We start from the raw sequence: 11,596 nt of genomic DNA, 5'->3' as shown, positions 1-11,596 counted from the left end.
GCAAAAAATTGTTTTTATGAATTTTGAAATATAGCAACACTAGCTATTGGTTATTGATTACTTTTGACATTGATGGACACTCTGTGTAGCGTTTAAACCAAATACGTCAGTAAAACGTCGTTGACGTTTGCTGTCATCTTATTTTAGATACATTATTATGTATTAAAATTGTTAAAATGTCATTTTCTTACTTAACTGATAGTATTAAAAGAGGTATGTAGTTAATAAACTTAATTTCTATTTACAATTTCATCCATATTGGTCATTTTTCAGAAATAAAACTAGAAAAAGAAGATGAATCGTTCGATTCTATGATTTTAGCTAATTGTATAGTAAAGGTGAATATATATAAATAATTATTTTATATAAAGAAGCATATAATATCCTTCATATTGTTGATTTTAAGCGTGCACCTCTACGAACAGAGTACGATAGCAATGAGGAATCAGAAGATAAGATGGAAATAGGCAAGAAAAAATTGAATTTAGCTTTAAGAATCATATTCTATTATTTATAAATGATTTATTATATGTTTTCAGATGTGAATGCAGTGAAAGATGAAACAGATATTATTTGCACCCAACAATCTTTGCACAAAAGCAGTATGATTCCTTTGCGGAGTTCTTATTCGGGTACAGACATGTCACATGTTTATGAACATGAAAAAATGTGTGCAAAAACATTTATATTTGAACCTCAACCAGTCGGTCGTATGAAAAGAGAAACTTCATTTAACTTTAAGTGCGAACAATGCTCCAAGGCGTTTAAGACTGAATACATTCTTGCGCATCATGTAAAAGAACATAAATATTCTGACGGTTTTAAGTGCGGCGAATGTGGAAAAATATTCAAGCAAAAAGCTTATTTGAGGCTTCACATGCGTACGCATGATGAGTCTGATCGCCACGAATGCCAAAAATGCGGAGTAACTTTGAAAAACAAATTGACTTTTCAACGTCACAGGAATAGCTATTGTGATTCTTATCGCATTGAATGCAACAAATGTCAACTAATATTCAAAAGCAAATTTCTATTCACATCGCATAATAAAGAGGTACATGGCGATTACGTCAACTTGAAGTGTAATAAGTGCGGAATGCAGGTAACGAAGAAACGTATCCTTAGTCAACATCTTAAACATTGCTTCGGTTCTAAGAGCTTAGAATGTAACATGTGCGGAACTATTGTCAAATCGAAGCAAAACCTTATGAGACATATCACAATTGTTCATTTAAATCCTAATTACCTTAAATGCAACAAGTGCGATAAATATTTTAAGGATCAACGCTATCTTAAGAGGCACCATACTGTCGTTCATAGCTTTCCTGATGGCTTGGATTGCGACAAGTGTGGAAAAATATTAAGAACTAAACAAACCCTATTTAATCATATGGCGAATGTCCATCAGGAATCTTATAAATTTGAATGTGACATTTGCGGTAAAACATTCAAAACTAAACAATGTCTCTTCATACACATATCTGCTCATAATACTTTACTCGACTATAAATGTGACGTTTGCGGAAAATCATTTTTAACTAAAGTTTCACTTTCGCGTCACGTAAACATACATAATACACATGACACATACTTTGCCGATGTATTAAAATATGAAAAACTGAAGTATCAAAATTAAATCAATACCTATTTAATTTAAAAATATTTTTTTAAATGCTACCATAGAAAATACCGAGAAATAATGTTTCAGAAAAGGTAGACGATTGAAAAAACTAGAATTATAAAATACATAATTTATCAATAGAATAGTTCCAGTTTTAAAGTACAGTGTTTTAATCTCAAATTAAATGTTATACAGTGAATGTTAGTTGATATTATACTCAAAATATGAATCACTTATGTAAAGGATCGAGTCTCTCAAAGTTAGCTCAATCCTTTTTAGTATAGTTTACTTTTTTTCCTATCTAAAGAATATAACGTAAGATTTCAACATTAAAACATATTAACGTACAAAAATTATAAACTGAAACGAAAAGGGAAAATAAATATCCCTCTCTACTCTATTATAACATTATGCTAACAAAAGTTAATTATACAATTATAATCGGTGTTCATCTATGTTATATGGAAATAAAATGAATGTAACAATATTTGATTATTATTGTTTTTAATTTATTTGGTAGGGGGTAAATTTTTTTAGTGTATTTGGCACCCACTTATTTGCGTATAAATATTTATTAACATAATTTTGCCTATTAAAAGCAATCTAGAGATGTCACATTTATTTTTATTATATAAATAATTAATTGATGAAAAATATATAAATGATAAAATGATTATTTATATTTAGAATATGCCTTTTGATTTTATATTCTAAATTAAATAAATTATTTAATTAAATGTTACATCATATAATAATACTTTTATACGTTAGTGGGGTAATATCGAACATGTTTTTAATTAGAATTGTGTATTGGGATACGTAAACTGGTTAGAATTGAAGACTGAATTCTAAACACGTGTCTTTGACTAAGTTCGGCGCATTATGATCGTTTCGCAAGGTCGGTCGGAACAGACTGCTTGTAAAACATTGACATTTCCGAACGCCGATGACAGTGTTTACGAACGCATGGATAATTCACACATCTCTATCTTCGGTTTTTTTGTTTGATTTTGCTGATAGCATGTGCTTGGGAGTCTTATGTTTCAAAAAGAAATTCACACAGTCCTGTTACTCATTACATTAGAAATGGATCAATAAATATTTTATGCGGTGAATCAAAAATCGATGCTGTTGAAAGTATTTCATACGCCTCTTGTCGATAGATTTAGTAAAAAACTGTAATTGAACGACAGGAGAGCGTTTATTTGCAAAAAACTGCAAAAGTCAGCGATAGAATTATTCGTGAAGGCTTTTGCTTCCGAAGATCTTCTTACATCGTCTTCATCCAGTAGTACTCGTAATATTGGACGAAGAAGTACTTGTCACTTTTGTTCATCGTGTTTTATTTGTTACAAAGCTGTGTGTCGAATGCATAAAGTAATAAAATGCCCCGATTACTAGGCATTTAGAATTTTTTTAATTTATTATTTTTGTATGTTGTATGTTTATAGATGTATGTTTTATCTTAAGTAATATAAGTTTATTTTTAAAGATACGATTTTTATTATTTATTTTTCAATATAATTGTTTGTAAAGAAAAAAATAAAAAAAATATGTTGTGAACGTGTGAGAAGCTGCGCGTTCTTGACGTTATCGGGTTGTGTGCGTGTATAAACAATGATAAAAAAGTATAGCGTTGTCTTTTTCTACGCCCGATTAAAAAAATTTCGGTCTCTCGAAAGTTAAAAAGTGTTTTGTGCCGATTTAACCCCAATAGAAAAGATCGTGGGATTATAGACAGAGCAATAGTCTAGTATAAATATTAGAGTGTTAGGACTTTTAATCAAGGAAGTGATGCCGGTACAGAATGAGAAATCATTGTTTTTCATTGAAATTTACCTCAGGAAAATTTGTGTGCAAAAGTGTTAAATGCAATTTTTATTGATCTCAAGGGTTAAATCATCGGCAATTTGAAGATTTTTTAATAGATATGCAAAGTGAATTTGGTGATGTTATTTTAAATACTGAACTTCGATGGTTAAACCGATGTACGATATAAAAAATGAGATAAAATTGATTTTATAGATGAAGGAATACTTCTTTTTACGATTTACCGAGTTGCTTCTCAGGTTTTCATTTGCAGCCAGCCGCGAAAAAAGATTGCTCGGCACTGAACTAGATGAATGCCAGTGGACATCCGTGCGATCACTATTGTTAATAATTTGAATAAGTATTTAAACGTTTTTTTACATTTATTTGCTGTTTATAATCATTTGTTTTTATAATCGTGTCATATATTTTTACCAACACTGGCAACATTGCCAAATGTCATTCGCTACACTACACGTCGCGAGGTGAGGGATTGTTTATTATGCTTACTTAACCCAATAGTTTTAGTGTTTACGAATAAACAACTTAACCGGCATATGTTTTGCTTACTTTCAGTGATAATCAATTGCCATAATAACAAATGTGAACAATCAGACCAAAATGGAGGGTAAAGATAGCGAACAACCGGCGCCTGATGAAAATGAAGAAGTGGTCGATAACAAACCTGCCTTAATGGAGTATGTCAATGATTTAGAGCAAAGGTTGAAGATCAGGGCGGAACTTAGACAGCAGAACTTGACCTGCGTTAGACCGCCAGAGTCACACTTCTCTAAACTCGATTCAGGTTTAAAAAAAAATACAGCGTTTGTCAAAAAACTCAAAACGTTTTCGGCTGGACAAGTCGATGCTTTATTAAAAGACATAAATAATCTAAATCTGACTAAATATATATCAGAAGTAGCCACTGCAATATCGGAAGCCAAATTAAAGTTGTCTGATATAGCGGCTGCTGTTAAACTGTGTTCAGTTCTTCACCAGAACTATCAAGAGTTTTCGCAAAACTTTTTCGAAGACTGGCATAAGATATTATCGTTTAAAGTCTCGGATAAGATTGCAAATTCTTCAAAGTTGAGAGTCGATCTTAGGTTTTACGGTGAATTGATATCGTGCGGTATATTCAGCAATAAAGTCGGTCTTCCACTGCTCGGCAACGTGCTCACAGTTCTCATAAATATGGACAAAGAAGAGCATAACAATATACCGATACTGTTATCATTCTGTAGGCACTGTGGTGAAGATTACGCTGGCTTAATGCCCAAGAAGATGAGAGAATTTGCCAAAGTATGTACTGTATATACATTTGTCATTCAATTTTATATGATTCATTTAATATTATTGTTTTAGGAATATGATGTAGAGATTCCTAGGAGTACGTTCTTACCGGCCGAGAAGCAAGTCGGAGTGAGAACACTTTTGAAAGATTATTATTCATCTTTGGTGCGGCATTTGACTGGTTCACGTCAACAATTGCAATGTATTCACACTGCAAATCAAAGGACGCTTCATACGAGAGGAGAGTTATCGCAAGAACGAAAAGATCAATTAGAGCTGCAGCAGGTAAAATATAAAATTTAAATAATATACATATATATCTTCGGCTTTGAAGAAGACGTCGCAACATAGCTAAAAATTTCATAAAAGAAACATTTAATGTTTTTATCATTTTTGAAAAATAAATTGTTATATAATTAATTTAGCTAATATTATAATAATAATTAAGTAAATAAATATTATAATAATAATTTTAATAAATAAATATGATAATATAATTTTAGAAGCTAATTTTTATAGCTTTTTTGTTATCAAAATCTCGAATGACAGAGAAGTCCAAGTTTTCAGCAATTTAGTTCAATATATAAAATTAATATAATACAAATTAATCAATACTAAAACATATTTTTCCGATTTAACTACAATAATTAATAAATTAATATATTTAATTAAATAATTTAATGCTCATTTTAATATATATTTAATTAAATAAGTTAATGCTTATCTGTTTAATTAACTGACGATTATAAAATCAATTCTAGAAAAATAAATCAAAACAAACAAGTTTTTTTAATTTAAATTAATAGACATTTATTACATTTAAATTATTTATTTAAATTATTATTAAATGAATATATTTAGTCAAATAATTTAATGGTAATTAAATATAGTTGAATTATATTATATAAACCTTTGAAAATTATATTTATAAGATTGTGTTACTATTAGAAATTAGTCAATTCTAAAAAATATTTTTCAGATTCAACTACATCTAAATTATTTACTTTTAACGTCAGTAAAATTCGCATTGCAATCCAAATATTTGGATATAAATCTTGCAAGCTGCGTTGGTTTATAAAATTTATTTAAATTTAGGGAGTAATCTGTTATCTGAACCGTTAATATCACATTTTGAATTTAATGTATGTTAAACCTATAAATTTATACAAAATTTAAAGAAGCTCTTCCTTTTCTAGTATTATATTTACATTATACAAAAATCCTTATGTACCTAAAAATTCACATAATTGCTGAAACCTTTCTTTTATTGACTTCAATAACGTATCCAAAAGTTGGTTGAAAAAGTCAACTTCTAATTTTTTCTGCACTAACGATCAACAGCTCTCTTGTACTCTCATCAAATCGATTTTTCACTCGCTTTATTATTTTTAAAGGCTTAAATATTGTCTCAATTTGTAATTCTTCTGCTAAATATTTGGGTGTAATAATAGCCTTTTTCACTTATTTTTTTATATTCATTTACACAAAAACAACAATTTTTTAACATATCAGTGCATATAGATGTTCTTTTATGTGAAAAAGGACGTCGTACCAAATGCCAAATCGTTTTCAGATGCCTTTCATATTTGATCCATTATCATAACTCTATTGAATCACTGACAAAAACCCATAAAAATGCTCCTTAACTTCTACTCTATCAATCGATAAGTCCATAAATCTAATGGTAAGAGACACTTGTTCTTAACGAGAAATATTGGGTGCACAATCAGCTATGATAAAAGGCTTTACTTATAATTACGTTATTTACCTTTTTCCACAATAATGATCCGAAATTTCACCTTTTATTGTGAGGGATAAATTATTTTGCATTATAGGATCGAATTTTGCAAACATTTGCACTAGCACTAAGAATTTTCCATTATGAGGCATATATAATTTATCTGAATTTACCCTAAAAGCCATATTATTTGCCGATATGTACAATATAACATTCATTAATCGAAGAAAATTTTGCCATCGTAATTTTTTTTGTTCTTCTCTGTCTATAATTTACCCTGTTTTGAATCTCAATTCGGTTTCAATACATTGCTGATAATATTTTATATGTAAGGTACTAGTTTTGTGAATCCTTATTGTTGCAATTAAACACTCATTCATTGAACTTTTCATGGACTAACATGGAATTGGATTTGTTATCAAAAAGCTTGCAACAGAAATAAAGTATAGAATTTTTAGAAGCTGAATAAATCAACCATCGACAGGAAATAGTTTCACTATTTGATGATAAGAATTTGTAAAAATGTCGACTATTTTCATCTTTAGGAAATTTGTCAATGTTAATTTGAAATGAGCCAGTTTTTATTAAATGATCAATAATATTATTATTACAGATAACTGGCCAATTAATATAATCTGATAAATACTGGGTGTTTTTGATTTATCTACGATATTTTTTATCTATTGTATAATTATTACTGACAAGAGAAATATTAACTTTGGTCTGTTGATTTTGCGCCGATTGTGAAATATTGACATTGAGGTACTTGCGATTATTTTATCTAAAAGAACCAGGTGATTCTGCTAATTTTATGCGATCTTTAATATTCATAAACTTTTTATTTTTATCAAATAGTAGCTCTTTATCTGCTTTTCGTTTTCTATATTCATTGCCAGATATTTTTTTTATTAATATTTTAATCTTTCGTAGACATTAGGGGTGAAAAAGATTAACAATAATTGGTCGTAAAAATATTTTTAAGAAAAATGGAAAAGTATTTACACACAATAAATTGAAAAAAAACTGTAGTGTTGAATTAAAATATAAATTGATAAAATAGCCATTAACTTACCGATCGCGAAAATGAACAACGAATACAGTGAAATATTATTTTAAAAAAACTTACCAAAATGCAGGAAATTAAATTAAAACAGAAAGCAAAAACCTCAGTGGAAATTCTCCCCCTTAATTGTCAAATTCTGCAGGCCTTATAGTTTTTACTGCAACCTCTATTTTCACCCCCTATATGTTCAATTTTTTACGCATCAATTTATGTTGAAAATATAAAGCTTTTAAAGTAATCTATCTGAATTAATATTTTTATAATCTATACTCAATATGTTAAAACAAATTTCGTTATCAACTTTCATAATATTAAATGACACTATTATTTTTTTAATATACATTAACGTAAAAACATTAAATGACGCATATGTGAGTCAACAGCTCCTAACAGTAGTATTACAAACTACACATAAGTTCGTCATCTGTCAAAAAATCAAACAGTTTTACATTTTCTTTTTATCTTTTTTCAGGCAAATTACGATCGGTTACTGTTGGGAGCTCAAAACTTCGCCGATATATTAGGCGAAGATTTAGGAGAGGCTGGAGAACCTTTAGTTAACATATCGACGCTCAATTCCGAAGGAAGCTCAATTGACATCATAATAAAAGGAGCTTCGGATTCGGATCACAAATTGCCGACGAACGATCCTTGGGCGGACGAAGATACGAGGAGCTTCTACACAAGTTTACCCGATTTAAAAGTCTTTCTTCCGAATTATCTACCGCCGAAAGAAATCAGCTCTGAAACTGTCAGCGAAGAAATTTTAGACGAAGAATTACCTGAAGAAGATACCAGCGAACCGGTCGAAGAGGAAGTGGTTCCTCCGATAACCGACTTGGAGCAAGAAGAAGCGCAAAATACAAATATATCCAATAAGTAATGCCTGAGATTAATATAATATTTTTTTTTATATCTTAATGGCTTTGTTTATATTTAGGTATGCCTTAGATGCCTTTTTGAATCACATGCCAAATTGTGTGAATCGTGAACTGATCGATAACTCGGCTGTTGATTTTATATTGAATCTGAACACCAAGAACAACAGGCGGAAGTTGACGAGGGTATTATTTAGCGTGGCTAGGACTAGATTGGATCTATTGCCATTTTACGCCAGATTTGCAGCAATCTTATATCCGGTAATGCCAGACGTTGGTACCGATTTGTGTCAAATGCTGAAGCAGGATTTTAAATATCATGTCAGGAAAAAAGATCAGATCAATATAGAATCTAAGGTAATTGTTAATAAATTTTTGAATTATTTATTTTTAAGGCTTATTCAAATATTTTTTTAATCTAGATCAAAGTTGTGAGATTCATAGGAGAGCTTGTTAAATTTGGATTGTATCTAAAAATTGAGGCTCTTTTATGCTTGAAGATTTTATTGCACGATTTTAAACATCATCATATTGAAATGGCATGCAATTTATTGGAAACGTGCGGTCGATATTTGTACTGTTGTCCTGAAACTCATCAAAGAATGTCTATCTATTTGCAGCAAATGATGAGGATAAAGGTATATAATTCTTCTAGTATTTCTTAAAAGCTAAAAATTCAAGAAACACTGGATTTATGTTTTTTTTTTATATTTCAGTCAGTATCAGTGATGGATTCGCGCCACATAACGCAAATAGAAAACGCTTATTATTACGTCAATCCACCGGAGTGTGCTGCAATTCAAAGAGAAGAAGAACCACCACTCCATACATTCATACAAAAAATCTTACACCAAGATTTGCAGAAAACGAATGAAGACAAGATATTGAGACTGATGAGGAAAGTAGATTGGGATAATGAAGATCTCTGTTCATTGTGCGTGCAATGGTTAGCAGCTGGCTGGAAACCTAAACATGCAGGAAGGAGATGTCTAGCACGTCTAGTAGCAAGCTTATCTGCGTGGCAAGATGTCGTCGGATCCAGGGTTGTAGATTTAGTTTTAGAGGATTTAAGAATAACCCTAGAACATCCTCATCCGAGGCATAATCAACGCCGCATTGCCATGGCACGATATTTAGGAGAACTGTACAACTATAAATTAGTAGACTCTCGCATCATATTCAATGCTTTATATTCCTTCATCACATTCGGCGTCTCGATGGATCACTCGGTCGATTCGCCACTAGATACGCCCGATAGTGTCTTTAGAATCAGATTAGTTTGCGTGTTACTAGAAACATGTGGAGCTTATTTCAATAGTGGCTCGAGTAAAAAAAAACTAGATTACTTCTTGATCTTCTTTCAAAACTATTATTGGTTCAAGTTCACCGATCCGTTTTGGACTGAGGAAAATCCGTTTCCCATTTACGTAAGCAATATTTATCACGAATGCCTTAGTAGTTTAAGACCGAAGCTAGTTTTATTCAAATCTTGGGATGAGTGCAAGACGGCCGTTGAAGAATTGAAGCAGACGTTGTATCCGTTTTTGGATAAAGAAGATGCCGACGAGGAGCAAACGACAGATGAAGCACAAAACGGATTGGAGACAATAATAGAAACGGACGATGAAGCTATGTCCGATCATCCAGTGGTTTCTAATAGTTCGGACGAAGACGAAATGACTGAGAACGATGATGTACCGATCGCCGATGTCCAAGATACGCAACGAGAACCACCGAAAGAGGTATAAAAATTAATAAATAATATTATTGTATGCCGATATATTAAAAACATGTATAATATAGGTCGAAGATACTGAATTTGAAGCAGCTTTAGAAAAAATGGTTTTGGATAACATGTCAGAGAGACAGAGAGAAGGAAGACCGTCTCAAAGAGATATATCAGTTCCTGTCCATTGCCGGCAACAAACAAAGAAAAGCTATGAACAATTATTAGTATGTTTCACAATTTTCGATTGACTAGCAAACTAAGATGTTAATTAATTTTTATTTTTTGTTTTCAGCAAGGCAATGATAACGTGGAATTTGTGTTGATGGTCAGGAAAGGAACGAAACAACAATACAAATCGTTCAGTGCTCCGTCTGAGATGGCAACAAATTTGAAACAGCAAGCAATGGCCGATAAATTAGAAATGGAACGGGTTAAACGGTAATAATGAATATTATATTAAAAAAGAAAATAAAAACGACTGGTGCGCCACTTGTCATTTGCGCACATCAAGCATTGTAGTTAAAGTTAACCTTTTGGGCGGTAACATTGTACATGTACAGTAATAATAAATAAAAAACATTATATTTATATAATGAATTTTCTAATTTGATTTAATGCAAATGATTTCTATAGAAAATAATATCAATAAATTAAAGAGTAGGAAATAAATGAACCTAACAAAAAATATTTTGTACTAATTTTATAAAAAAATACTAAGAACCTCTGAATTGATATAAAAAATCCACAAAAGTCGTATAATATATAAAAAATATATAAAATAAATTAACGAAATTTAATTATAGGAAAGTGTTAAAATAAATTAAAGCGAACAAATACAAAAAAGTAGTGAAATAAATCAAAGCAATAAAACATTGAGAATTACTGATTTTTCCCATAATTAACTATAATATAAATGCAATATAAAAATCATGTCGTCTTTTTAGTAAACAAAAAGATAAACTTTTACTATATTATAGTATATAAAACATGTCCTTAATTTAATTCACAGGTTAACATTGAATATAACTGAGCGGCAAGAAGAAGAAGAATATTGCGCAGAAGGTGGCGGAGGCGGTGGAGGAAGCAGCGGAAATCCCAACAGAGGACAACATGTTAGACACAAGTATCAGCATCCAAAAGGAGCCCCTGATGCTGATCTAATATTTGGACCTAAAAAATTAAAATAGCTCAATAGTTGACAAATTCTAATCAACTCTCTTGTGTATATTTCTGATCACTCTTATTCAAACTCTCAAAGATTAGTTGTTATGGTTATCTTACTTTAACCGGCCATTTATATGAATTTTTTTAACTAAATTATTGTATTTGTATATCTTTGTTGTTTGAAATTTATTATTAAATAAAGAATGGACTTATCAATTTGCAGTTATGCTTTGTTTCATTTAATTAGATCACAATAATGGTTGCTATGGTTATTCGGTAGCTAAGTAACATAAATAATCAG

At 30.6% G+C, this 11,596-nt stretch overlaps 2 protein-coding genes across 2 annotated transcripts; both read left to right on the top strand.

Annotated features, from left to right (window-relative positions):
• Positions 1–30: 30 nt before the first annotated feature.
• Positions 31–2,108, top strand: LOC148229265 (uncharacterized). Its single transcript, XM_088196504.1, has 4 exons — positions 31–213; positions 274–338; positions 407–467; positions 540–2,108. The coding sequence occupies exons 1-4, from the start codon at positions 177–179 to the stop codon at positions 1,634–1,636; spliced, it is 1,260 nt and encodes a 419-aa protein (XP_088052630.1). The 5' UTR covers positions 31–176; the 3' UTR covers positions 1,637–2,108.
• Positions 2,109–3,878: 1,770 nt separating this feature from the next.
• On the top strand, positions 3,879–11,521 carry Upf2 (UPF2 regulator of nonsense mediated mRNA decay). The gene is made up of 10 exons (XM_088196492.1): positions 3,879–3,915; positions 4,007–4,732; positions 4,796–5,008; positions 7,997–8,403; positions 8,465–8,759; positions 8,825–9,040; positions 9,119–10,144; positions 10,206–10,355; positions 10,424–10,569; positions 11,141–11,521. The coding sequence occupies exons 2-10, from the start codon at positions 4,052–4,054 to the stop codon at positions 11,316–11,318; spliced, it is 3,312 nt and encodes a 1,103-aa protein (XP_088052618.1). The 5' UTR covers positions 3,879–3,915; positions 4,007–4,051; the 3' UTR covers positions 11,319–11,521.
• Positions 11,522–11,596: the final 75 nt, after the last annotated feature.

Source organism: Plectrocnemia conspersa, unplaced genomic scaffold (genome assembly GCF_051122295.1).
Source record: "Plectrocnemia conspersa isolate PC_06_02 unplaced genomic scaffold, ASM5112229v1 ptg000011l, whole genome shotgun sequence".
Classification (NCBI taxonomy): Eukaryota; Metazoa; Arthropoda; class Insecta; order Trichoptera; family Polycentropodidae; genus Plectrocnemia; species Plectrocnemia conspersa.
This window is presented reverse-complemented; position numbering and strand designations above follow the sequence as displayed.

Excerpts from the sequence above, each read along its gene's own strand:
- LOC148229265 (XM_088196504.1), top strand. The coding sequence starts at position 177 with ATGTCATTTTCTTACTTAACTGATAGTATTAAAAGAG. Across the intron at positions 339-406 it reads TAGCTAATTGTATAGTAAAG|CGTGCACCTCTACGAACAGA; the intron begins GTGAATATATAT and ends GTTGATTTTAAG. Across the intron at positions 468-539 it reads AGAAGATAAGATGGAAATAG|ATGTGAATGCAGTGAAAGAT; the intron begins GCAAGAAAAAAT and ends ATATGTTTTCAG.
- Upf2 (XM_088196492.1), top strand. The coding sequence starts at position 4,052 with ATGGAGGGTAAAGATAGCGAACAACCGGCGCCTGATGAAAATGAAGAA. Across the intron at positions 5,009-7,996 it reads ATCAATTAGAGCTGCAGCAG|GCAAATTACGATCGGTTACT; the intron begins GTAAAATATAAA and ends ATCTTTTTTCAG. Across the intron at positions 8,760-8,824 it reads AGATCAATATAGAATCTAAG|ATCAAAGTTGTGAGATTCAT; the intron begins GTAATTGTTAAT and ends TTTTTAATCTAG.